Raw genomic sequence first — 27,395 nt, 5'->3', positions numbered from 1 at the left:
CTGTAAAATATTGTAAACGTGAAATGCATTCCTCATGCGCTGTATATATTATAAGTAATATCAAAATATGTCATGGTACTTCAAGAACTTGCCTTCTAAAAAAGCAAGCAAGAATAGACGATCAAATAAGGAAAGCAGATATACCATTTTTTTAACTTTGTCATCTTCTGTGGATGCAATAGCAGGCTCTCTTTGTGTGTAGATGTTAGGTATATGTTCACTGCTCACCGTCATACCTGAGTGAAAGTATATTACACAACTAAAATGAGTTTGTCTCATTAGACAATACATATCTAGAATACCTACAGTCATTGACAAAAGTGTTGTCACCCCATGCTAAAGTTTACTAAAAAGAGGAATATAAAATCATCTTTTGGAAATTGATTTTAATGGCTTATGTAATAAAATGAGGAAAAATCCAACCTTTAAGGACACACCAATTTTCTATGTGAATGAATAATGTATCATAAATAAATAAATGTCCTTCCCAAAATACTGGGGTCAAAAATCTTGTCACCCCTATGTAACCCTATGGGAATTTAACACATACAGTGAGGAGAAAATGTATTTGATACCATGCTAAAGTTGCCTAAAAAGAGGAATATAAAATCGTCATTTGACAATTGATCTTAATGTCTTAATTCAAAAATTGAGTAAAAATAAAACCGCTAAGTACGCCAATTTTCTTTGTGATGGAAGAATGTTTCGTAAATAAATAAATGTTCTTCCTAAATGCTAGGGGGAAGTAAGTATTTGACCCCCAATGTAACCCTATGGGAATTCAACACATAGGGTTAACATAGGGGCGGGCAGATTTTTATTTTTTAAGGCCAGCTATTTTATGGATTCAGGATATTATGCATCCTGATAAAGTTCCCTTGGCCGTTGGAATTAAGATAGCCCCACATCATTACATACCCTTTACCATAGCTAGAGATTGGCATGGTGCTTTTTCCAGTAGGCCTATTAGCCTGTTTGATGCTCATTGAGCTCAATGCAAATCAAACAGGCTAATAGGCCTACTGGAAAAAGCACCATGCCAATCTCTAGCTATGGTGAAGGGTATGTGATGATGTGGGGCTATTTTAATTTCAAAGGCCAAGGGAAATTTATCGGGATGCATAATATCCTAGATCCATGAAATAGCTGGCCTTTAAAAATAAAAATCTGCCTGCCCCTATGTTAACCCTATGTGTTAAATTCCCATAGGGTTACATAGGGGGTCAAATACTTCCTTCCCCTAGCATTTAAGGAAAACATTTATCTATTTACGATACATTCTTCAATCACAAAGAAAATTGGTGTCCTTGGCGGTTTGATTTGTACTAATTTTTTGAGTTAAGGCATTAAGATCAATTGTCAAATGATGATTTTATATTCCTGTTTTAGCAGGGTATCAAATACATGTGCTCCTCACTGTAGGGTTAACATAGGGGCAGGCAGTTTTTTATTTTTAAAGGCTACTTATTTCATGGATCCAGGATACTATGCATCCTGATAAAGTTCCCTTGGTCTTTAGAACTAAAATTGACCCACATCATCACACACCCTTCACCATACCTAGAGATAGGCATGGTGTTTTGTTCAGTTTTGTTCAGTTAGCCTATTAGCTTGTTTGATTTGCATTGAGTTCAATGAGCATCAAACAGGCTAATAGGCTAACTGAACGAAACTGAACAAAACACCATGCCTATCTCTAGGTATGGTGAAGGGTGTGTGATGATGTGGGTCAATTTTAGTTCTAAAGACCAAGGGAACTTTATCAGGATGCATAGTATCCTGGATCCATGAAATAAGTAGCCTTTAAAAATAAAAAACTGCCTGCCCCTATGTTAACCCTATGTGTTAAATTCCCATAGGGTTACATAGGGGTGACAAGATTTTTGACCCCAGTATTTTGGGAAGAACATTTATTTATTTATGATACATTATTCATTCACAAAGAAAATTGGTGTATCCTTAAAGGTTGGATTTTTTCTAATTTTATTACTTAAGCCATTAAAATCAATTTCCAAAAGATGATTTTATATTCCTCTTTTTAGTCAACTTTAGCATGGGGTGACAACACTTTTGACAATGACTGTAGAGAATAGGAACATGCTGACCTCAAATACAAGATTGAATATACTGCAGGTGGTTTACCTTTTTCCTTCACCATGACCCTTAACTGTTTTTTGAGATCAAGTCTCTCCTCCTCGAGTCTCTCTATCTGTGACAGGGGACAGATAACAGATAATCAAAAACCTAACTCTGCATACATGGGTCATTCCACCTCAATTCAACAAATGCCTTCTGCTTGACCATCTCAGATTTCCTTCAAAATGTTACCACCTAAAGAGTAACCATTTAAACTAACTTAGCCAAAATATTAGATTGGAATACCTAATACATCCAGAGAAAAGCGTTTTTGAACATGGTACCCCTTCTGATTTTTGGCACATTGGCGCCCTCATCTAAATCTGCAGCAAAGTTCAGATGTCATTATCTCAAAAAGTGTTCAAGCTAAAGACTTCAAATGTTCTGTGAATAATGATTGCTACCTATAGATTCCACATATTCATTCGTAGGCCATATGTGTTGATACTGACTGCGTTTCAATCTTGTGAAATCAGAAGAAAAATTGCAGATTTTTTTTAACCCCCACATTGGGTGCCCCATTACACAATTTGTAAACAAAATGTTTGACAAATGGTTATGTCTCTACAGAAGTGTTTATGCTGTCTTTGAAAAAGTAATTAAGAGGTGTCTATATTGCTTTTTTGTTGGAAGTATTGTAACACAAAACTGAAAAATAATCAATTTGGATGATATTGTATCTCCCCATTACAGAGGTATGACAAGCTATACCAATGAATTGAACACATCTCCAGAAAGAGTATGAAATGGGCTTTCAGACTGTGAAATTTCAATTTCAAAATTCTACATTTCACAGTGTTCTCCCTCAGTATCTCTTCTGTCTGACGAGATAACAGTGCAATCGTGGTTGACATACTACTAAAACGCTAATGTTAAAAAGTTGATTTTCACAAAAAGATCGTTTTCTCCATTTTTTTGGTCAAAAACAGGTGTTTTTAGCAAAACTTACCCATGTTCTACTGATGATTACTAAAGAACGGAAAACGGTAGAAACAACCGTTCGGTGGATCTTGGAAAAACAGTCAAAATGCTGTAAAACGTCTGGCAGTATGGAGTGCTCTGCACTGAAAATGGCTGGCAGCCAAAGAGTTAATTTATTGTGCATCCACAGGATGTAGTCCCGAGTCCATGTACCAAGTTTGGTTTCGATAGGTGAAAGTGTTGTTTATTATAGCGCCCCTAGTGTTCAAACGTCACCAAATTTAGTGTAGGTTCTCAGGACGTGCTCACAAGTCCACGTACCAAGTTTGGTGTTGATACTAGAAAGTTTAGCTAATTATAGCGCCCCTAGTGGTCAGAGTACACCAAATGTATTGTGCGTCCTCAGGGTGGGGTCCCAAGTCCATATACCAAGATTAGTTTCGCTACGTGAAAGCATTGCTGAGATATGAGCCTACTTCCTGTTACTATAGCGCCCCCACAGTTGTCAAAGGGCACCAAAGTTATTGAGGCTTCTCTTAATTGGGTTCTGAGCCCATGTTCTAAGTTTGGTCTTGATACATGAAAGCCTTGCTGAGATATAGGTTCACTTCCTGTGTGGCGGCTTTGCCGCCAATTTGGATTGGCTGTTACAGGCGAGCACTTCCGTCAATTGTTCCATAAAGCAATGCAATAAGAAGGCATGGTCTGAAGACGGTGTGTGCAAATTCATGAATTATAGTATTAGGAAGTGGTTTATAAAACATGTATTCACATCCTTACTAATCATTAGTGCATATGTAACAACTGTTAAGGCGAGACACTACAGTTGAATAGGGTAAATTTTTTAAATAATAGGTATCACCATGAAACTTCCTCAGTTGATTACTTACACAAGTATGAGAAAAAAATGTATTACAAGTTTTTGAAATGTGTAGGGTGAACATGGGTAAAGTGGGACAATGGGTAAAGTGGGACAGCTAAGCTTTTTCATATATATCTCCAATGTAGTTATGACTTGTCTATTAAAACATATTGCCAAAAGATCTCTAGGATGTAAGGGGTTAAATAATATTGGCAGTGTGGGTGTGATGTCATATGCGGGGTTGTGACCAGACTACTTTCAAAGCCAGGAGCCCGAAAAACAATGATAAGTCAAATGACATAGGAATTTGAGGCAAATTGTGTTTGTCCAGCAAATCTTAAATGTATATGTTAAGCCTACAAAGTTGTTTTCATATGTAATGTGACGACGTTAAGTATCAAAATAATGAAAAAAAAAGTCATTTATTTGATTAAATGTTTTAATTAGGGGCAAATTTCCTGCTGTCCCACTTGACCAGTATGTATTGGTAAAGTGGGACACACCTATATTGTCAAAGTGGGACAGTGTAATATCCAATGGGAACCATTTTTTTCATGGGAATAAAAATGGAAACATTAACATGTGTTTTATTTATTATGATTTATTATTAGTATTTAGTACCATTATTTAGTGTTATTCATTTTATAGATCATACAATCATGTATGTTAGTGAGCTAGCTAGTAATGAGAGCTAGCATGCTATTTGGTAATGAAAATATGTACATTCAAATGAAAACTAAATTAAAATGGTTTAAATCATAAAATAGGAGCAAAATATTAAGTTAAATAAAGGTTTACTATGCAAAATAGCACTTTTTTGGGCCCTGTCCCACTTTACCAATGTACCCCCCAAAAATTTGGGGGTGTGTCAGTTGAGCTTTGAAGGAGTTTAATTCTGTCTGTGTCAATGATTACTTAATTATAATGATTTGATCATGTAAAGGACAACCTAAGCTTTCCAAAAATAACTTATATTGATATAAAATATATTAGAGTGTTTGCGATATAGGGCTGAGAAGTTGGATTTTCCAAAAGTGTCCCATGTTCACCCTATGTTTAATTATGCAAATTAGGCATTATCTCATTAAATATGCATGATTTTGCATATATTTCCGGTAGATAGATCTGAGCATATGATAAAGCCAGGTGCAAAATTATTCTTTCATTTTGTTTACAAACAAGATAACAATAAAATTACAGAGGGATTTCAGGATATCTGCTTTCATTGCCTAGGAAATCCAAATATACTGTCCATAGCCTTAAAAAAAAAACGATTTTTGCCATGCTTTTTTGATTAACATGTCACATAAATCAGGCCAGGAATTATGTATTAACAAATCCCTCTGTAAATGTCTTCAGAATACTGTTAAGTGTATAACTGGAAAGTTTGGTGCTACAGAGGGTGAGAAGTATCTACCGGAAAATGACTCAAAACCACAAATAACTTGTTTTGAGAAAACAGCCTTGAAACACAGCCAAAGAGATTTGTTCTCAGCTTAGACTTGTCTTTGAACTTTCGCGATTGGTTGCTAATACAAAGGAAATGTCCATATTTGGATTGCATAGCGTCATGCAGGAAAAACAGGCTTTCCAACGGTATCACACACGATATGATTTGGATCACGGTCGCGGGAGTACATGACACTTTAGAATGGGAACCTTTGAGAAAATGTGGAGAAATACATAGGCGCGAGCACACAAAAGTTTGTGAAATAAACACCTGAATGTGCAAATCGAACTTTGTTGTTGTAGTAGGGTGGTAGAATACATGCTAAGGTAGCAAACTAGCACAAAATCTCGAATTTGACCGGAGGTCACAAAAACAATGTTTTCAACTGCCGTGTCTCACCTTAAATAATGATAATAGTACTTAATTAGCAAAATGTTATTGCATGATATGTTAAGTATTAGCAACAATTTATACATAATTTAGAAATAGGCTTATTCACTATGAACAAACCAATCATAACTTTGTGAACAAATGCTTAACTGATGATAAATTATGCATGAACAATGAATTACTAATGATGAACAAACCCTTAACTAAAAGTTAACAAATGCTTTATAGATGATGAAATGTGTGTAGTTATTATAAAGTGTTACCAAAAAACCCAACAAATTATGGAACTAGCATTACCTCTCTCATCAATACTTGATTTTCTGCTTTATACTGCCTTTGTTTTAAAGCCTTAGACCTTCGAAATTCAGTCAAATCCACTTCTCCCTCTGGGTTTAGACCTTTAAAAAATAATAATAATAATAATAAAAAATAAAAGGACATTACAATTTCTTTGTACACACACATTCTGTAATTCTTCTACACACTGGAATCTAAAACACAAATTACTGCTCCTTAAATCAAACCCAGCGTGATGTGCCAAATACTTTGAACTGACCAAGTCTCTCTCTCAAGGCCTCATTCTGGTCCAATAGATCATTCATTTCCATTTCTAATTTGTTGATTTCCTTGGTCATTGCTTCCGTCTCATCATCTCTTATTCTTATCTGGTCTTTCAACTGCTTGATTTCAGCAATGGCAGCTTCTAAGCCATCTGTGCCCTTCAATTAAGCAAGTAAACAAATGAAAACAAGACATTTTTAGACAAGACTTACTTTGTATTTCATTCTATGACACTGAAGATTCACTTCATGAATTTCCATAACTTACAGACTCATAGACTCTTATGCGAGTAAGAGTGTCGCTGAGGTCCTTGTCCTTGAGTCGAGCATCTTTCTCGGCTAATTCTGCTAGTTCCTCAGCCTCAAATGCCTTCCTCTCAGCCACAAGGAGCTTTGCCTGTAGTTCCTCTATCTTCCGCAGGTGCACAGTTGTTAGAGGACCTAGAAGAATTTTTGCATCTTGTGAATTTCAAAAATAGACAAGTAAACCAAATATTGCATGGTATGTAGGGAATCATCTTTTATGTTTACCTTTCTCTTTCCTTAAGGGCTTCTTCATTTCTTCAATTAACTTTGTGTTTTTTTCCATTTCATTTGTGTATTGTTCCACTTGATCACTAAGCATCTTGATTTGATTGTCTCTTTCTTGAACCGCCTAAATACACCACATTATGATTGTTTTGGACTTGGCAAAAATGGGAATCAAAATAAATTAAATAGATATTTACAGTTGAGGGTAACATTATCCATGACCCTGGAAAATACTGATTTATTGATGATTTTCTCTTAATCAATATGTTTGTTCAGACTGAAAATGACATTGTCACATGCAAAAAGGTTGCAAGACAATGTGGCAGAAACATGGAATCAGAAAATGAAGCATTTTCATCTTTTAACATTTGTCAACAATGGCCTGTCCAAAATTATTCATACCCTTTTAACTAATCAATAGAAACATCATTATTTGCCATCACAGCTCTCAAACAAGGGAATCAAAGCTGGAGCTGCAGGCTTGCTTTGACTGCACCAACTGGAGCGTTTTTGAAGTGTTTACAGGCCTCAATGACCTCAATGATACTGTACCATCCTTCATCTACCATCAGTTTTTATGAGGACATCTGTGTGCAAACCAAGACCTCCTGCAGGTACAATAACAGCAAACCTTGGTTCACTTCTAGTCTTAGGAAGCTATGCCAAGCCAAAGAGGAGGCCTACAGGAGTGGGGGCGGGGACCTATATAAGCAGGCCAGGAACAAGTTGACAAAGGAGATCAGGGTAGCCGAAAGGTGCTACAGTGAGAAGCTAAAAAACAGCCTCTCGGCCAACGACCCTGCATCAGCTGCTGCTTTTATAGTTGTGAAGGTGATTCAATCACATACAATTATTTTTCACTCAATTATTGTACAATTATTTTCTTTCTCCTGGTCCTTTGTGGGAAAAAAAACACTATAGGCTATTTGGTAACTTTTGTGAACAAAATGGGATGGGATGATTGTATTGGGAACACTGAGGTATCAGGTGCGACTGTAAAAAAACAAAGATGGCAAAGAATCGTTCCTGGCTCAAAACCCAGATTGCTGTTACAAAGGTGCAGTCTAGAATCACTGTGGAGATATGGAGAGGCTTGGTAGATATTGTAAGAACCATTTTGAGAGCTGTGAATGCAAATAAAGATGTTTATTTAATGACTATTTAAAAAGGGAATGAATAATGTTGGACGTGCCAAAAAAAAAGAAAAAAAGATGGGTATGCTTCTTCCATGTTTTTACCACATTTTCTTTGAACCATGTGACCGAGTCATTTTCAGTCAGAACAAATATTGGTCAAGAGAAAATCAACATTAAATCAATATTTCCCAGAGGTATGAATAATTTGGTTCTTAACTATATATGTATAGACAGTATATGCTATCAACTGACAAATTAACTGACATTTTTTTTAAAGCTTTCATCAAATATATGAACTATCAAATACTCACAGCACACAGCTCATAAATAAGCTGAAGCAGCAAAGTAAGGATGGAAATTAAAGACAGACAAAAAGAAAAGATCAGAGGGACAGCAGTCATGAGATGTTTAGTACTCCATTTGGAGTGGAAGCATTGAACACTGCCAACAACAAAGCTGGAATATATTTCACCGATATAATTTCAGCTAGATAGAGAAGAGCCTTGACAGCTGGAAATGAAATGTGTTTAGACAGAGGGGTCATTCCACCTCAATTCAACAAATGCCTTCTGCTTGACCATCTCAGATTTCCTTCAAAATTTTACCACATAAAGAGTAACCATTTAAACTAACTTAGCCAAAATATTAGCTTGGTATACCTAATACATCCAGAGAAAAACATTTTTGAACATGGTACCCCCCCTTCTGATTTTTGGCACATTGGCGCCCTCATCTAAATCTGCAGCAAAGTTCAGATGTCATTATCTCAAAAAGTTTTCAAGCTGAAGACTTCAAATTCAAATTCAAAATCAGAAGAATTTTTTTTTCAAACCCCCACATTGGGTGCACCATTACACAATTTATAAACAAAATGTTTGGCAAGTGGTTATGTCTCTCTACAAAAGTGTTTAAGCTGTCTTTGAGCTGTCTTTTTGTTGGAAGTATTGTAACACAAAACTGAAAAATAATCAATTTGGATGATATTGTATCTCCCCATTACAGAGGTATGACCAGTTCTATACCAATGAATTGAACACATCTCCAGAAAGAGTATGAAATGGGCTTTCAGACTGTTAAATTTCAAGATGATATTATGGCTGCAGTTATTTAAATTTTGTCATACCTCTGTAATGGGGAGATACAATATCATCCAAATTGATTATTTTTCAGTTTTGTGTTACAATACTTCCAACAAAAAAGCAATAGAGACACCTCTTAGTTACTTTTTAAAAAACAGCTTAAACACTTCTGTAGAGAGACATAACCATTTGCCAAACATTTTGTTTATAAATTGTGTAATGGGGCACCCAATGTTGGGATGTGAAACAAATCTGCAAACTCTGAATCTATACGTAGCAATCATTATTCACAGAAAATGTGAAGTCTTTAGCTTGAAAACCTTTTGAGATAATGACATCTGAACTTTGCTGCATATTTAGATGAGGGCGCCAATGTGCCAAAAATCAGAAGGGGGGTACCATGTTCAAAAATGTTTTTCTCTGGATGTATTAGGTACACCAATCTAATATTTTGGCTAACTTAGTTTAAATGGTTACTCTTTAGATGGTAAAAGTTTGAAGCAAATCTGAGATGGTCAAGCAGAAATTTTCTCTAAAATCCGTTGAATTGAAGTGGAATGACCCAGAGGTAAAAATAGCTAGAATAGAAATATATAAATAAGCCAATCAATAAATATCCATGTACATACATAGCTACATAAACAAACACGCAAGCAAAACTTGTATAGTTGCAAGTGGCGATTAACAGGGTCCAAGCAGTGAAGCAGCCACACAACAGCAGTCTCAACCAATGGTGAATTTAGAAGCAATTATGAAATACTAAAATGTAGCAGTCATAGGAGTATTGTTCAATAATATCAAATCAGAGGACATAATATGTTTTGCTGTAATCCATGCAGTTCTTGAGATCTAAGCTAAAACTTGAAATGTGATAACTGCAGTGTCCCTTTTGACTTTGATTTGTTTCTTATAGCTTATGTGTGTCATGAGTGTCATTTTGACTGCTAAGGTTCAATTTGGTGTTGGTGGCCATTCGCAGGAGTCACAAATTGGCATTACCTGTATAGGAAATGCTTTCAAATGAGGCCAAGTATAACAGTATTAAATGTCATTAATATGTTAAGGGATTTGTAAACAATTTTAAATGGTAAGCGATATTGACATGTGGCAGTTGTAGCACCTTCTATTGATGCTTTCAAAGTCCAGTATATTGTAATGATTGTATGCACTAGGATTGGGCCGAAGGACGATGTGAAGCCACCATTGTGATGCCACGCCCCCACACTGCCAGACACACACTAACTCTATAGACCCTGCTAAAACATAAAAACATGAATAAAATGCAGAATAGAACTGATCCATATGGAGGCTACTTTAAAACTATTTTCCCCATAAAGACGTCATATGACGACCCCCTACAAATCCTTAGTGATGAGTTTTGACAACTCTGTTACATCTATAAAGACATCATTTTCACAGGAAAATAGAAATAATAATAATAAAAAAAACATACAGAGCCTGAGATATGAACCAAAACAAAATGTGCACATTTAAGCGCCCCCTGAAGTTGTGGTGAGGTCATTATCATTTTGTGAGATTCCTGCAGGGGTAGAAATCTACCTACCAAGTTTGGTGTCTGCGCATGTGACACAAGCAACTAAAGTAATGCAAATTGCTTACGTATTATTTGATATTTTGATCAATTGTGATATTGATGTTGATAAATGGTGCAGTCACTTTAAGAAGAGTCTGAACGGTTCTCATAATGCCGTTTTGCAGGTCATGCTCAAGGCTGAAGGCTCTACCACCTGTAGCTCGTTTAATTGCACCATATTGATATCACAATACTTGTATTAGAGTATTACAAGCAGCCTTCATTTGTTGCTTTGTAAATGGAGTTTAGAATTTACAGTCTATGGCCCCAAGCTTATATTTCTGTTTGCAAGTAAACGTGCATTTTGAACCTGGTAGCCACTTAGCTATCTGAGTGGAATGCATTCACAAGAATAGTCTAATTTGTGACTCCATTCTTCAGATGGTAATATTAGGCTAACTAATAAATAAATTGGCTAAGTTACTCACAGTGAGTGCAGCCAATGTAAAATAGTCTTCTTACCAACCTGAGCTTACAAATGGTGAATCACTGGAAACCTGATCTGCAACCTCCTTTAGCCCCTCGTTTTTGCTGCCATCATCATTAGCCACCTTTCTTAAAACGATTCTTATGGCAGAAGATGTCAACAATGACAAGCTAGGTGGAACCTGCCTAATAGCTGTTTTAAAATGTTCTGCACATTTTGCGATAATTCCTTGCCGAATTTCGGACGGTAACGGACATCACGTGAAGCGGCCACTTGCTGTTCACATCTTATTTCGAATTTCCGTCGTTAGCTGGGCAGATAATGACACCTATGCGGTCTGACAGCGGAAGAGTGAAGCTGGAACCTGCCTCTCTGTCTCTAGCCTACTGCATGCTCATAATTTTGTTCCAAATTATGCTTTAGTTTGTAGAAGTCACGAGCATGGAGAGAGCCCACAAAGTATAATGATCTTTCTCGTTTGATCGATTATTGGAATTGTCATTCATAAAAACGATACATTCTGCGTTAATTGTGTGAGAATGATCCGGGGCTGATGCTTGGCATAAGAACAAGTTAAACCAGGTAGGCTATTACCAACTTTCCGTAGCCTAGCCTAGTCCAAGCCTATTATATAGCCTACGTGTTCACTACTGAATTTTGATGATGACGTTCAACAAGTCTTCAGATATCATACCCATCATGCACTGCAGTTGTTAAAAAATTACACAAACATGATTTAAAAAAAAATACAAGCCATAACAACATAGCTCATCTTAAAAGAACATGACTAACTATTACATTACAAGACAGCTTTAGGGATTTCACTGGTATTTTTTGAGTCATGACTCCCACCATGATAAAATAGTAGATCTAAAATGCTAGATATATTAACTGGCTAGCCACCTAAATAAAGTAATAATGAGTGATGTGCGCTACAACACATTCGGTGAGAGAAGAATGACGGGGTTGGAAATGTTGAGTTCGCGTTTTCGACGAAGTGCAAAGGGCCCTGTGAGCCCTCGGTAAGGGCCCGGGCCCAGGGGCAGCTGCCCCGCCTGCCCCGCCCATAGCTCCGCCCCTGAGATGCCATACCTGCTGGAGAGCTAATATGTTGTTCTTATCAGAATCCATTTGTGTTGCTTTAAGCTTCTCTCTTAGGTCACGGTTCATCTGTTGGTATTCCAAGACCTCGTCATCCTTCTCAGATAACAATCTCTGTGGATAAACAGAAAACTGGAATAACTTCTGATGTAAAACTGCAATATACAGCTCAGGAAAACATTAAAAAATAATAATAATTATTATTACTAGAAAATGTAATTCCATGGAAGGAATTACCATTGCATGTAAATGTAAAAAGGTTGCTGTGTAAAACATTGTATTAGTTAAAAAGACAACATACTGTATGACACAATAAGAATAGATGAATAACAATAACCCAATTACAGTTCCATTGAAAATACTTGGAGACCCACATTTAAAAAGTGATTCATGAAAATGCATTAAAATTGTGGATAGTATTTTGGAAAATAACTCTTCATTTATTAAAATAATAGACTGAAATAAAGTTGCCAACTTCAAACGAGTTTGACACTTTGTTTAGTAGGCCTACTGAAGTTCACCTACAGTGAAACAAATGATGCTATGCAGCAACCTTTAGGTCTATGGCAGCAACAGGTAGGCTGAGGAAATGATATAGCAAATATAACGTTAGCTAGCTTGCTAACAACAAACATGATGGCAATGATGAGAATGATAACAATGTAGCTTGTACTGTAGGCTACAAACGACTGTGAGAAGAAGGCTTAAACCTAAATGGTACAACTGGCATATCAGGTTGGACGCTGAGTTAAGACTGGCCTGGCTAGAAGCTAACGTTAAATGTGATTGTCGTTAGCTAAATATAGTGCTTACGTTAGGGTTTGATTGTCTAAGTATGGTCTAACTATTAGGTGTTCCCAACGTCGCCTAGAGCTAACCGGTTACTGTAACAAAGCAAGATAGGAGTGGGCTAGGCTACTGCAGGAGACAAGACAAAGACAAGAATCTCCGTTTCAAGACCTTTGTAGGAGTGCTTGAATGACGTCAAACGGTTCAGTGGTTCTAGAAGAAGAATAAAGATAACGATAAGAAGAACAGGGATAACAGTACATTGCATTTACATGCAATGTAATTATTATTATTATTACATTGCATGTAAATGGAATGTACTGTTATCCCTGTTCTTCTTATTATCGTTATAATAATTATTCTGCTTCCGACCAAAATCAACGATCAAAGGCTCTAAAACCACTGAACCGTTTGACGTCATTCAAGCACTCCTACAAAGGTCTTGAAACGGAGATTTGTTCTATTATTTTTCATATTTGTGAACTTTATACTTTTTGAGATATTTACGATAAAAGAGTTCAAAAATCCCATAGACTTAACGTTGAGACGCTTTGGCGGCAGAAATGGATTGTTTCGTAGTGCTCATTAAGCTACAGCTGTTGCAAAGAATCCTTCATTAGCCATCTGCTCTGCTTTAACCCTCTCTGGCTGTAAACACTAGTGACTAGAAGAAGCAATCTAACGTTGATAACACGCCACGGAACGTTATCGTCTTCGTCTTGTCTCCTGCAGTAGCCCACTCCTATCTTGCTTCCTTACAGTAACCGGTTAGCTCTAGGTGACGTTTTCAATAGTTAGACAATCAAACCCTAACGTAAGCACATATTTAGCTAACGACAATCAAATTTAACGTTAGCTTCTAGCCACGCCAGTCGTAACTCGGCGTCCAACCTGATAGACATGCCAGTTGTACCATTTAGATTTAAGCCTTCTTCTCACCGTCGTTTGTACAGTACAAACTACATTGTTATCATTCTCATCATTGCCATCATGTTTTTTGTTACCAAGCTAGCTAACGTTATATTTGCTATATCATTTCCTCAGCCTACCTGTTCCTGCATAGCATCATGTTGATTGACGTTGTTTGAGATTGTATTCCGTATTCCAATATGGTCTAAGCTGTTAGTACTTTTTACCTGCATTAAAGTGTAGATAATATGTAAGCTTAGCTATTCTACCAGTCGTTTCACTGTAGGTGAACTTCAGTAGGCCTACTACACAAAATGTCAGCGCTTGCAACTCGTTTGAAGTTGGCAACTTTATTTCAGTCTATTATTTTAATAAATGAAGAGTTATTTTCCAAAATACTATCCACAATTTTAATGCTTTTTCATTCATCTCTTTTTAAATGTGGGTTTCCAAGTAATTTCAGTGGAATTGTAATTGGGTTATTATTCATCTATTCTTATTGTGTCATACAGTATGTTGTCTTTTTAACTAATAGCCTACAATGTTTTACACAGCAACCTTTTTACATTAACATGCAATGGTAATTCCTTCCATGGAATTACATTTTCTAGTTATTATCATTATTATTATTATTATTATACATACTATTAAAGGTTGGGTATGGAATTCGCAAAACGGCCGGCAGATTTTGAACAGTCCCTCCCTCCATGGACGCACAAATGCACGAGCGAGAATTCAGATGCGCGAGAGCGAGCAGGCTAAATGAAATGCCAGCCTGGTGTCTACAGCACTATGAGCTAGTGAACTAGTCTCCATACAATCGCTCACATCAACTTCCCCAATTACATTCTTTATTCACCTCCAAAGGGTTGTAGGTAATAGTTCCACAAATCAGACAAGGTAGATGATTTTATAGCCTACATTACGGTAAAGCACCAATTAGGCTACCAGCCCTTTCATTTGGAAATTATAAAACAACGATGCATTTTAATACACCAATTTGATAAATACCTTACATTTTTCAGTAGCCATAGGTGTGTTTATTTGAACAGAATCTGGGTTGGTTCTTACCGGGGCGTTTATCTCCTGAAATATCCGAGTTTAGTGCTGGCCCGTTGGTTCGCCTATTCCACTGTAGCTCCAAGCGGTTAAGTTTCGGTTTCATGTTTACAACACTCTTTGAGTCACGATAAAATGTAATTTTTGCTACATAGCTTATATATTGCGTGGGTGATTGAGTTTCTGTAGGTATCCGCTGTCTTGGTTTGTATGGAAATGAAGTGACACATACAACAAGAGGGAAACATAGGGTCATGCAGCAGGCATAAACAGCAGGCCTAGTTGGTTTCGTTTCAGCACTGGCTCGCGGTCACCAGCTTTGAGTATGTGCACGTAAGGGTCGCGTGCATGCAGGGGGGAGGGGGAGAAGTAAGACCGTTAGATTGACGAACGAGCTGTGAAATGATGGTATAGGGTTTAGAATACTATTGGCTGGAGTTTTTCGAGCCCTGCCCGTTCCGCAGATGATTGACGTGTTTAATTTCCATTTCAGTGCTTCTCAGTGACTGTAAGTGGGTTAGGAATAGGATTTCAAGTGATTTTGCAAAAATGGCCAAAAAAGCTAATTCTATACCCTACCTTTAAGAAACCACTGTACATTTTTCTGATGTCATCCTACGGTTGCTGAGTGACATTCAAATGAGTTGACGGTCATATCCAAATTTGCAGTGATCTCTTTCTAGATACGACTCATTCAACTTATTTTAGTCTCTCAGCAACTGTAGGATAGCATCAGAAAAATGTCACTGTCACGAGATGACAACGGTTGAATGAGTGAATGAATGAATGAATGAATGAGTGAATGAATATGCGTTGTGGCAGTGTGTACTCAAAATGGAAAAAAGCACCTTCCACTCCTCCACTTTAGCACTGACTGCAGCCATGACTGGGTCGTCTTCTTCAGCCCTCCTCTGGATTTGGTCCATTAGCTCTCTCACCTACAAAAACAAATGAGCAATTCAGATAAATGAATGATAAACAACATGCTTTAGTGAGGTCAGTATAAGCCAAACACAGTGAGGCGTAATCCCTTTTCCATTTTGTACCCCTCCCCTCTTGAAACAGCGTTACAAGAGATGTTCCTCTATGACATAGGACAACCTTTTATGAACCTCATGCATATAGCCTCATTGCACAAACTCCTACATAGTTGGAGTACATATATAACATAAATAAATGTCTTCCTTAAATGCTAGGGGAAGGAAGTATTTGACCCCCTATGTAACCCTTTGAGGTCATTCAGTGTCAAATCACCCAGTGCCGGAAAGTGACCCTCTCCGAAAATATCTGAAATAAATCACAGGTGGGCAATTCCATATCAGTTGGAACAGGTCCGACACCATGGTCCTCAGTTTTTCCTGATTTTTGGTCCAAATGTTCCTCTATGTCTCATTAGAAGAAAACCAAAATTTTAGCTGGGTATCTTGTTTAGTTTCTGAGATATGGCTCTTCAAATGTGGTTAGACGTGTCCTTAAAAAAGGCTGAAAATTCCTGTATTTAATGAGCACCACTTTTTTTTAAACCCCTCTCCTCTCTTAAGGCTACCATATTATTTTCTAAAAATTTGAACACTGGGGCAGTACCCTGTGTCGTTGTCCAAAATCATAAAGGAATTACAGTCCTTCCCACCATTGGAGACTTATTCATCGAAACAAACCCATATTTGTTTTGAAAGCAATGAAAAAAAAAAACTGTTTTTGTTCTGTTATGGTCATGAATGGCTAGCACTCACAGTTTTAAAACTCTACATACAGCGCCCTCCACAATTATTGACACCCCTGGTTAAGATGTGTTCTTTAGCTTCTAATAAATTCATTTTTTTTCCAAATAATATAGGACCACAATGAAAAAAAGCGTAAAATCCAACCTTTAATACAAGTGCATTTATTTAAAAGGAAAAAAATCCCACATTAAGAAATAATTATTCTTCATAAAATCACCTGTTCCACAATTATTGGCACCCCTAACAATTCCTAGGATATAAATTTAATTAAAGCATTTCTGTCATTTCTGTCATTTCTACAGTAGTTTACAAAGTCAATCAGAGTATGTAGGAACATTTAATTAGTAATTCTTAACATCCTGTTTCCCTGGGCTATCAATATGACGTGACACAGAGGCCATTTCTCTTCAACATGGGAAAGACAAAGGAACACACTGTTCAAGTAAGGCAGATGTGTGTCGACCTTCACAAGTAAGGCAATGGCTATAAGAAAATAGCCACTCGCACACCTGCCCATATCTATGGTCAGAGGAATCGTTAAGAAGTTTAAAACAACTGGAACAGTGGTAAACAAGCCTGGAAGAGGACGCAAGTTTATTTTGCCACCACGCACAGTGAGGAGGATGGTAAGAGAAATAAAAAAAATCTCCAAAACTCACTGTTACAGAATTGCATCAAATGGTTGCATCTTGGGGTCACAAAGTCTCCAAAACAACCATCAGGCGCTATCTACATGCCAACAAGTTGTTTGGGAGGCATGCAGGGAAAAAAACCTTTCTCACTCAAAATCATAAGCACAAACGTCTGGAGCGGTACTGGGCCTTCAACTGGGACCGTGTGCTTTGGTCAGATGAGACAAAGTTAGAGCTTTTTGGCAACAAACACTCTAAGTGGGTCTGGCGTAACAAAAAGATGAGTATGCAGAACAGCACCTCATGCCCACTGTGAAGTATGGGGGAGGATCGGTGATGCTGTGGGCCTGTTTCTCTTCCAAAGGGCCTGGGAACCTTGTTAGGGTGCATGGCATCATGCATGCTTTGAAATACCAGGACATTTTAAATCAAAATCTGGTGGCCTCTGCCCGAAAGCTGAAGATGGATCGTCACTGGGTCTTTCAGCAAGATAATGACCCTAAACATATGGCCAAGTCTACACAGAAATGGTTCACCAGACACCGTATCAAGCTCCTACCATGGCCATCTCAGTTCCCAGACCTCAACCCCATTGAAAACCTGTGGGGTGAGTTGAAGAGGAGAGTGCAGAGGAGAGAACCCAGGTCGTTGGCTGATTTGGAGATTTTGTGCAAAGAGAAATGGTCGAAGATCCGTCTTTCTGTTTTCTCTAATCTTGTGAAACATTATAAGACAAGATTAGGTGCTGTTTTATTAGCAAAAGGGGGTTGTACAAAGCATTAACATCAGGGGTGCCAATAATTGTAGCACACATGATTTGATGTAAAATAATTATTTCTTAATGTGGGATTTTTTTCCTTCTAAATAAATGCACTTGTATTAAAGGTTGGATTTTACGCTTTTTTTCATTGTGGTCCTGTATTATTTGGAAAAAAAAAGAATTTATTAGAAGCTAAAGAGCACATCTTAACCAGGGGTGCCAATAATTGTGGAGGGCGCTGTATAGTCCATGAGTAAGAGAACATGTTGACAAAAAATTGAGAATGTTAGTTTTCGTATTTCGAGGCTATGAGCCTTCAAAGTTGGCCAAAATGGCGTTTTTTCCTAAAAATGCCACTTTTATTGCCTTTTTCCAAGGACAAGATGAAATGCAAATCCAACATTTCTTTTTTTCTGCAATAGTGTGGCACTTTGTAGATCATGTGAATGTGGTAGATCCAACCTGTCCATTTTAATATCCCCACAGCACATGTCTGAAGTTAGAAAAAATGAAAAATAGTCTTGGCTGAAGGAGGTGTTGGTTTGATTTGTATGAACCTCTTAGAAGGACAATATGGGGTGTAAACCCATTTTTTTCTGTTTGAGGGATCAGAATGCCATCCTGTAAATAGGATAAAATGTTGTATCCCAGTTTTACTCTTTAGTGATCCCTTAAAATATGTCCAAAAGTTGTCAAAAATTAAAAAGGCAACTAAATTGAGGGGCTTAAATGGCCAAGTGGATCAAGTCACACAAGGCTACAAATGTAATATAAGACAGATGAGATACTGAGGGAGAACACTGTGAAATGTTTAACACTGTTATGATGGCCTTTTTCATTTCCCACCCTGAACAAGGGCAAAATGCACCATTGAGATCTATTGAGAGATGTGTTTTGTATAGAGTAACCACTAGGTGCCACTAAAATCACTGAATCACTGAAATTGCCGGGGTGGGGACAAAACATATTGATCTCAATGGTGCATTTTGTCCATGTTTAGGGTGGAAAATGAAAAAGAAAGATTTGCATAAGACAAGTCAAATTGGTGTTTTTAAAAAGAAGAGGTAATGCAGATTAAAGAAAAAAATATTTTAAAATGTTTTGTATATTCCCACAAGGTGTTAGGGTGATCTGAATATGAGATCCAAAATCATTTTTCAAACTTGTGAGGTCTGCTGTTCAGTCCCTGATGGATTTTCTTTTCTCTTCATTGCTTTTTCGGAGAGTGTTTCTACTGATCTCAGTAAGAGAAAAAAAACCAAGAGCCTATGTTGAGTAAAAATATGTCTTCTGTAAGCCTAAACAGAGCCCAGCCAAGAACTCCAATAAAATTTTGATCAACTTTGAGGGACTGCTATGACCATGCAGGATCATCCAGACTACTCGTGGTGATTGTACTGCATACTATTCCTATTTATGCACCAGCCTGCACAATTTGAGCCTCCTACAGATTCTAGTTCTTGAGCAATGAGCTTGTGAACTTTGACAAAAAAAAAAAGCAGAACAAATTTGACACCCCCCTCCCCCTGTAAAACTGGCTGTTACTTGAAAAGTGTTGATCTTAGCACAAAAACATTTTACAGAGTGTCTCCTGGGTAACATAGGCACACATGGTATTTTTTTCAGATTTCTTTGAGACGCAAGTGCGTGGGCTCTGGTTGATTTGGCGTGGAATGACCCACCCCATTGGAGTTTCGTACGTCTTTCTGCCGTTCTGACCCTGTTTGTAAGTCCAGTGAGTGACACGAAGTTGGATGCTCAATAAAACGTTTGATTTATTAACAACTAAGCAACTGAAATGATTAAGTTGATTCAGTTCATTTTCGATCCACATGCTCGACTTTCCTGCGGCATGACAACTTCTGATATGTACAGTTAACCTGCATTTCTGATTGGATATTAGCAGCACAATCAGCTCCACTGATTGGTTCATTCATTGACAGAGACGCTTCCGCGGAGGATCTTCCTCCCTTTTGCCATTAATTTCAATGATATTCACGAGCCGTGGGGTCCGTCTGGAGAGTTTATTATGGGCACTTAAGTGTGCAGGAATCTCCCGCATTAGAATCATTAACCCTATGAGCCCTAAGCTGTTTTAAGGGCATTTTCACTACCTCTAGTTAGAAGCATTTATCCTGGTCATTGTAAGTGCCATTCACACATGCTACATATTGTTTTTTTCAGCACAGTCTAGGCTATCCAGATCTGCCACAACATCATGTATAAATACTTGCATTGATTTGATTTAGATTTTTAAATAATAAAAATTTGAAAAGCGTACTATACAAATTCTTACATTTTGACGTGTATCTCACCACAGCAAGCTCACATCTCGACGAAACTTGCATGGTTGTGTAGGCCTGACTGTCCTAAAAATGGCAATATAAGAACCATGGTGGAGGTATACTTTGGGGCTGAGCAATTTACAGAAATATGTGGTGTGTGCCTTCCAGAAATAAATGGCAATTTTAATTTAGTGATGAAAAAATGACTTTTTGGCACTTTTTGCACTCCATATTTGTGACACTAGCTGATCTGACATGACTTGTTTGCGGTAGCACACATGACGTGCACAGATGATGATTCTCTATAATATTTGTTTTACTGCATTGCAATGAACAAAGTAAAGGCAAAAAGTGTTTATTTGTCAAACAAATTTTGATGCAATATGAGTCTTGAATTGGATACCATACAGGAGTTTGCTAGGATCTCAAAACCGTGTTATGAACGTGACTTGCCATAGAGAAACACATGATAACATTGGATTATGAAAATAGGCTATTATGCCACACAAAAACACGAGGTAAGTGGAGCTAAATGAAGTTATTATTTTGCTGTCACTTCGTCTGTTTTATGGCCTAGAAGGTTGTATTTGGTATCTGTGGATAGCTCTAGCTCTCCTCTTTCATCTGACATGCGTGCCATATCTTTTTGATCGCGATTTCACGAGGAAATCAAACGAGAGTGAAGGTAGCCAAAGCTATATGACATTATTATTAGTTTGTAACTTCGTCTGATTTTATAATACGAAATGATCGATGTATTTGGTATCAATGCAAAGCTCTGCTTCTCCTCTTTCATTTGATATGCGTGTCATGTCTGTGCAATGCGTGGTCCGCGAGTAATTCAAGTGAGAGTTCTGGATGCGCCGGTGAACGCAGAGCAATATAGACTGTAAATATGATATACTTTGATTTAACTTCATGATTTTATTTTATTTTCATACTTGATCGTACAGACAAGTGTCTAGTATCGTTGGAAAGCCCCGGTTCTGCTCTTTCCTGCAATATAAGTCTCATCTCGCAGTGACAAATAATAGCGGAGCAATGTAACAAAGAAAATGTGTGCGTTTTTTGACGCACTTTGCGTCCATCGGGCTCATAGGGTTAAGGTGCGGAAAATGAAAAAAAAATGCGGGATACCCGCAATCCCGCACACAAATTCAGGCCCTGAAATAAGTGGCACATCTGTACTATATAGGAACAATTTGTCATCTGAAATTTACACAAAGGTTTGATTTCTTAGCCAAATAGCATATTTCAGCTTTTAATTGACACATTTTTAATTTTAGCTGAGAAATAAAAACATATGTAATACTAAGATCCCATATACATTTACATTGGTTGACGATGAAGCTCAAGAAGGAAATGTAATTTGAGAGATGAATGTTCACAAGGATAAGGTCATATTAGAGTTTAATGAAGTTTTACCTGAGCTTTGGCATGGTCTCTCTCCTTCCGCAGCTGGTCCATGCTGGCATCTGACTGCTGAACTATTATTTTCATCTTGTTGTACTCATCAGTCATCTTCTCCATCTCCCTTACAGACACCTCAAGATTCATCTTCATCAGTTGACTGTCAGTCTTCAAATGACCAATTTCTTCTTCTGCCCTCTGAATAAATCATTTCAGAATCAGAGCCAGGTTTGCGTAAAACAAGGAATTTGACTCCAGTTAATCTTTGCACTCAAGTACAACACTCAAAATAACAAAAACAGTAAAAAAGAATAAGGACAGTAAGTGATGTATAAGAGTAAATACAGTATGTACATTTACATAAATAAATAGATGCTATGAGTGGCCTTGTTGTCCCTGTCAAGGTATACCATGGTTTTCTTTGTGAATGAATAATGTATCATAAATCAATAAGTATTGACACCCCAATGTTAAATCCCCATAGAGGCAGGCAGATTTGTACTTTTAAAGGCCAGTTATTTCATGGATCAAGGATACTGTGCATCCTGATAAAGTAGCTCCACATCATCACATACCCTTCACCATACCTAGAGATTGGCATGGTGTTTTTTTTTTCATTTAGCCCTTTTAAACCCTACTATACAGTGAAAGAAAGTCTGTCACACAACGTGTTTTAAATTGGTGATAATGACAGAGCACAAGTAAAAGTCTGGCTGGCAGGTTCCTATGCAGAGCTTCCCCTACAGCTTCAGCATATATATTTTATGACACTCCTCAATTGGTCGGTTTGTCATTTCCTCCATCCCTGTTCCTCCAGTGCCTGGCGTGTATGTGTATCGTGCAGTAAAGCAATTTGTTATATCGCGAGCAACAATCGCGAGGGTGCGAGACTTTCTGTCTCTGAGTCCAGCAGTCTGCCAGCCCAAAGTTGCATGGGTGGCTTTTCCGCTTACAGACGCTAGGGGGAAGCGAGACGGTCACCATTCAACCCAAAAAAGACATGTAAAGGCCTGAACACACCAACCCGACAGGCCGACCGTCTGCAGAAAATCAATCGGGCTCTCGTCTCCCCTGGCAACGCCGATTGTATGTTCTGTGCGTGCGTGAACTGTGATACATTACCCATAACTGCAGGCTTCAGAGTCAGCCGAGCCGAGTAGATATCATGCAGGATTCGCGGAACAAATTGCCACTAGTTTTCGGACTTCTCTGATTAAGCAATAAGAAGATATAGATATAATGATATAGTGTGTATCATTTTATTGCCATTGCTTGTGTGTGAGGCCAACGAAACACTCTCTTGGGCACGGAATAAATAACTTTTCGCCCGTTAACCTAGCTAGCTTGCTAGCTAATATTAGCACAGTAAACAAAAAGTGAATGGGAAATAACCTGAAATAACACACGTTCAGAAACTTAGTTTTAGCGAAAATATGTTAGGAAGGTCTATCAAAATGGGTTCGAAACTTACATCGCTGAATGTAGGGCTAATGGTTAGTTTTTAAACAAAGTCCTCTGCTACCAAGATGTTACGAAGGGTTAGGACTCAACCAATCAGATTGGTAATTGAGACCGACGGCCACTGGCCGACTCTACATGTCAAGTCGGCCAAAACTGGCCAAAATTAGCCCCGATGCCGCCGCCGACTGGCGACGGCACGGGACACACCAAACAGACTCGAGCCCCCGACCACCCCCGACTGCCCGACGGCCGATTATCGGATTGGTGTGTTCAGGCCTTAACCATTCCGATGACTCCGAAGCTGTTCAGTTAAAAGAATAGTTCGGAATTTTGGACATCGGACCTCATTTTCAACTTAACCGGGGTGATAAAGGTCGGTTGAGACAGTTTTCAGCGCATTTCATCCCATCCTTAACTCATTGGCTGCCAGCCATTTTCAGTGCAGAGCGCTCCATACTGCCAGACGTTTTACAGCATTTTGACTGTTTTTTCCAAGATCCACCGAACGGTGAGCTTTATGACTATGTAAACACTGAAGGTACCAAATGAAAGAGTAGACTCTCTTCTTTCACCAGGAAAAAAAGGTTTGTTTCTATCTTTTTTCGTTCTTTAGTAATCGTCAGTAGAACATGGGTTAGTTTGGCTAAAAACAGCTGTTTCTGACCAAAAAATGGAGAAAACAATCTTTTTGTGAAAATCAACTTTTTAACGTTAGCGTTTCAGTCTCGTCAAGGTTGCTAGGGACTCTGATGGTCGCTATAGACTCTGAACAGGACGGTAGACTTAGCAAGCTAGCACTAGCAAAGTTGTTGTTAGTCTATACAGCAATATCCAATGTAAATGGATCATACCGTTCACGTGTTTTCCATCCTTGATGTAAGAAGTAAGCATATTTATTCCCTGCACCGCGTGCAAACTAGATCCACTGTGGTCGATCTTCAGTAACTAGCTTGATGGATGTCTACATGTGCACTCTACAGGCAGATACTCTGCACGCAGATAATCATCCAAATGGCACTGCTGTCATCTAGCGGTTCGGATCGCTAGTACAGTCTATTTACAAGCCTGAAACTCTGCCAGATCGTTCCAAGCTCACCCATGAGCCCTCCCCATTGAAAAAAGAAAAAAAGAACGTATGTGTCTAAATTGACGTTTAAAGACGTCAATGGCAGTTAATGAGTTAAATTGCAGCGTTCACCTTTTCTAAGCTGGAACTTATGGCCGACCATAGGTTCCCAACTCTGCACAGTATCCCATTAAAGGGACACTTCACCAATTAGCATTAAGCTTTGTATCTTTAGAAAACCAGTCATGTTTTTGAATGGTCGTGCATCATTCCCTTAGTTTGCCTTGAGATGGGAGAAATAAGGATTTCAATGTTGGACTTCCTGCTTCCAATGATGTAAAAATCATCATTTTACATCATTGAAAGCGGGAAGTCCTATTCATGGGCTTCATTGAAATCCGTATTTCTCCCATCTCAAGGCAAACTGAGGGAATGATGCACAACCATTCAAAAACATGACTGGTTTTCTAAAGATACAAAGCTTAATGCTAATCAGTGAAGTGTCCCTTTAACTGCATGACTAGTAGGCTATTCACAATTTTCTAGAAAATAAAGTTTCTCCCACTTTGGGGGAAACACTCCACATTCCAATAAAAGAGCCCCACCCCCCCAAATAAAATAGAGGCTCTGCAAAAGTACCTGTAACTCCTCCATACATTGGTAGAGTTGCCGACTGGTTATGTTGAGGCGTCTCTGAGTCTCAATTCCTTCTTCTTTAGACAGAACTGGCACCCTCTGGTCCAGTTCTCTACGATAAAATTCCACATCTTGACGGAGCTGATCATTCTGAAGGAAAGTCAGAAAAATGGTCAATGCATAGCCATTTTGTTTAAAAAAAAAAAACAACAAACATCAGAAATAGAAATCTGTTGTCCTCAAATTGAACTGTTTAATGAATGAATGTATGAATATTTTAAGAAGTGGTGGCAGAACAGAATAACTACCCCTATTGCCATACATATATTAGGCATGCATATAGGCATGAAAACATATGGTTGGTCCAAACAGCGACCAAAACCTTTCCCGGAGTCAGGAAATAGTCTTGATCAGATTTACCATGCAGGAATCCCGTGCAGGAATTGCTAGGGTAATCATGTTGGTTGCTATGAAACTGACTTTATTTCAATGGTTGCTATGTTGGTTGTTAGGTTGATGGTGGTTTAATACAGTTTGCTGGAGGCATAGTTGATGATAACTGACATTTGGAATGGGTTAAAGAGACCCTATGCAACGTTTTCATAGTCATAAAATCGCTTAGAAATCGTTGTTTTGCTTGACTGACCAGTTTTATCGAAAACAGTCACATTTCCTCCCGCCCCTAGTGTCCCTATCCGCTATTACAACCTTGCAACTTTCTGATAAACGATCTTCTGCTGTTTACATCTGGAAGTCAGAGACGCGAAAGGAACAAGAAGAACCACGCTTGCAATTTATATATTTATATATAGCCTATATATGTATAAATATACACGCTAAAGCTGTCGGGGAAGCTCTGCAGAGAAATATGCAAGCATAAAACGAGCGAAAACGAAAAACGAAACCGAAACCAGAGATGAAATCGCCAATCCTGCATTATTCCTCTTTAACAGTGAAGTGTAGATAATATGTAAGCTTAGCTATTCTACCAGTCGTTTCACTCTAGGTGAACTTCAGTAGCCTACTTAACAAAGTGTCAGCGCTTGCAACTCCTCTGAAGTTGGCAACTTTATTTCAGTCTATTATTTTAATAAATGAGTTATTTTCCAAAATACTATCCACAATTTTAATGCATTTTCATTAATCACTTTTTAAATGTGGATTTCCAAGTAATTTCAGAGGATTTGTAATTGGGTTATTGTTATTCATCTATTCTTATTGTGTCATACATGTACAGTAAGCTATGCTGTTCTAACTAGTACAATGTTTTACACAGCAACCTTTATACATTTACATGCAATGTTAACTCCTTCCATGGAATTACATTTTCTAGTTTATAAATGGTGCACTGTCACTTTAAGACTCTTGCCAGCACTCTGCTGTGTCTATGGCCCTCTCACAGTTTATAATGCTCAGTGGGGTATACTACGAATCTCGATTAGTGGGTTAGCGAGGTATGTTGCGCTCAAAGCCAGGGTATGCTGTCATACGAAAGTGGATTTGTTTTAGCGTCGCTGTATCACCATGGTATCTTATGCTCGCAACCAAACCTGGTCGGGAGCAGGTTATGTGCTTAGTTATAGCTCAAATCGTGAAAAATCACCGCCCTCTGACCAATTCTAACCAATCCATTATCTTGAAAAACGAAGTTATCTCACGTGTGCTAATCTGTCAAACTTCGAACAGGTTCAGCCACGCCTCTGCAAACATTTTGAAACTCGAAGGCGCTTTTAACTATGTTGTGCGTGCAAATATGTCACTACTATGGACGTGCACACCATGCAATATTTGATGACCATCGATTTTTTGATGTTATGGGTTAGACACTAAAAAAGACCACCCTAGATTTCTCTGCCACTCATAAATGCGGAAGTAATCGTTGGTTAACCTAGGCTGTCTTGTGCGTCTCCACGTTTCCCGATTGGTCAAAGTCACCCCAACCACGAGAACGCGCACAGATCTGAGCTGAAAGCCTAGTTTGATAAATTCATCCTTGAGTGAGTTTCGTAGTACCACTCAACTCTGATTGCGACTTTCGTTTTTAGCAATCCAGGTTATCCAAAGAAAACCTGGTTATGTTCAACGAGATTCGTAGTATACCCCACAGGAGTGCAACTACTGTTGTCTTTTCGTTTTTCTTTTAAACGTTTCGGTAACGCTTTTATTAACAGTGCATAATAAGCAGTTAACAATTAGTTACTAACAGTTAGTTAACTGTTGTTATCCTTTAATAACATTAACTAACTGTTAACATACAGCTTGTAAGTGTTAATAAGCAGCATTTAAAGGTGCTTACAGGCATATTTGTTAACAGTTAACGTGCAGCTTATAAGTGTTAACAAGCAGCTTGTTAATGGTGAAAAAAGTCATTTCTTACCTACTTGTAGTAAATTCTGCAGCCCCCCAATCTAAAGCGAGAACTATGTAACTAACAGTTAACAAGCCACTTCTTACCTGCTTGTAGTAAATTCTGCAGC

The 27,395-nt window shown here is 38.1% G+C and overlaps 1 protein-coding gene across 3 annotated transcripts in view; it reads right to left on the bottom strand.

Annotated features, from left to right (window-relative positions):
- Positions 1–27,395, bottom strand: part of cep290 (centrosomal protein 290) — a 138,131-nt gene that overhangs the window by 76,523 nt on the left and 34,213 nt on the right. For all 3 annotated transcript variants that reach the window (XM_062546872.1, XM_062546874.1, XM_062546873.1), the window contains exons 8-17: positions 24,922–25,068; positions 21,771–21,953; positions 15,793–15,882; positions 12,179–12,301; positions 6,851–6,974; positions 6,588–6,760; positions 6,316–6,478; positions 6,057–6,157; positions 2,143–2,209; positions 145–236 (exon numbers count right to left, since the gene is read on the bottom strand). In XM_062546872.1, coding sequence (XP_062402856.1) covers positions 145–236; positions 2,143–2,209; positions 6,057–6,157; positions 6,316–6,478; positions 6,588–6,760; positions 6,851–6,974; positions 12,179–12,301; positions 15,793–15,882; positions 21,771–21,953; positions 24,922–25,068 — 1,263 coding nt within the window. The remainder of the gene's footprint in view (positions 1–144; positions 237–2,142; positions 2,210–6,056; positions 6,158–6,315; positions 6,479–6,587; positions 6,761–6,850; positions 6,975–12,178; positions 12,302–15,792; positions 15,883–21,770; positions 21,954–24,921; positions 25,069–27,395) is intronic.

Source organism: Sardina pilchardus, chromosome 10 (assembly GCF_963854185.1).
Source record: "Sardina pilchardus chromosome 10, fSarPil1.1, whole genome shotgun sequence".
NCBI lineage: Eukaryota > Metazoa > Chordata > Actinopteri > Clupeiformes > Clupeidae > Sardina > Sardina pilchardus.
The sequence above is the reverse complement of the archived record's forward strand: the minus strand, read 5'-3'. Positions and strand labels throughout refer to the sequence as shown.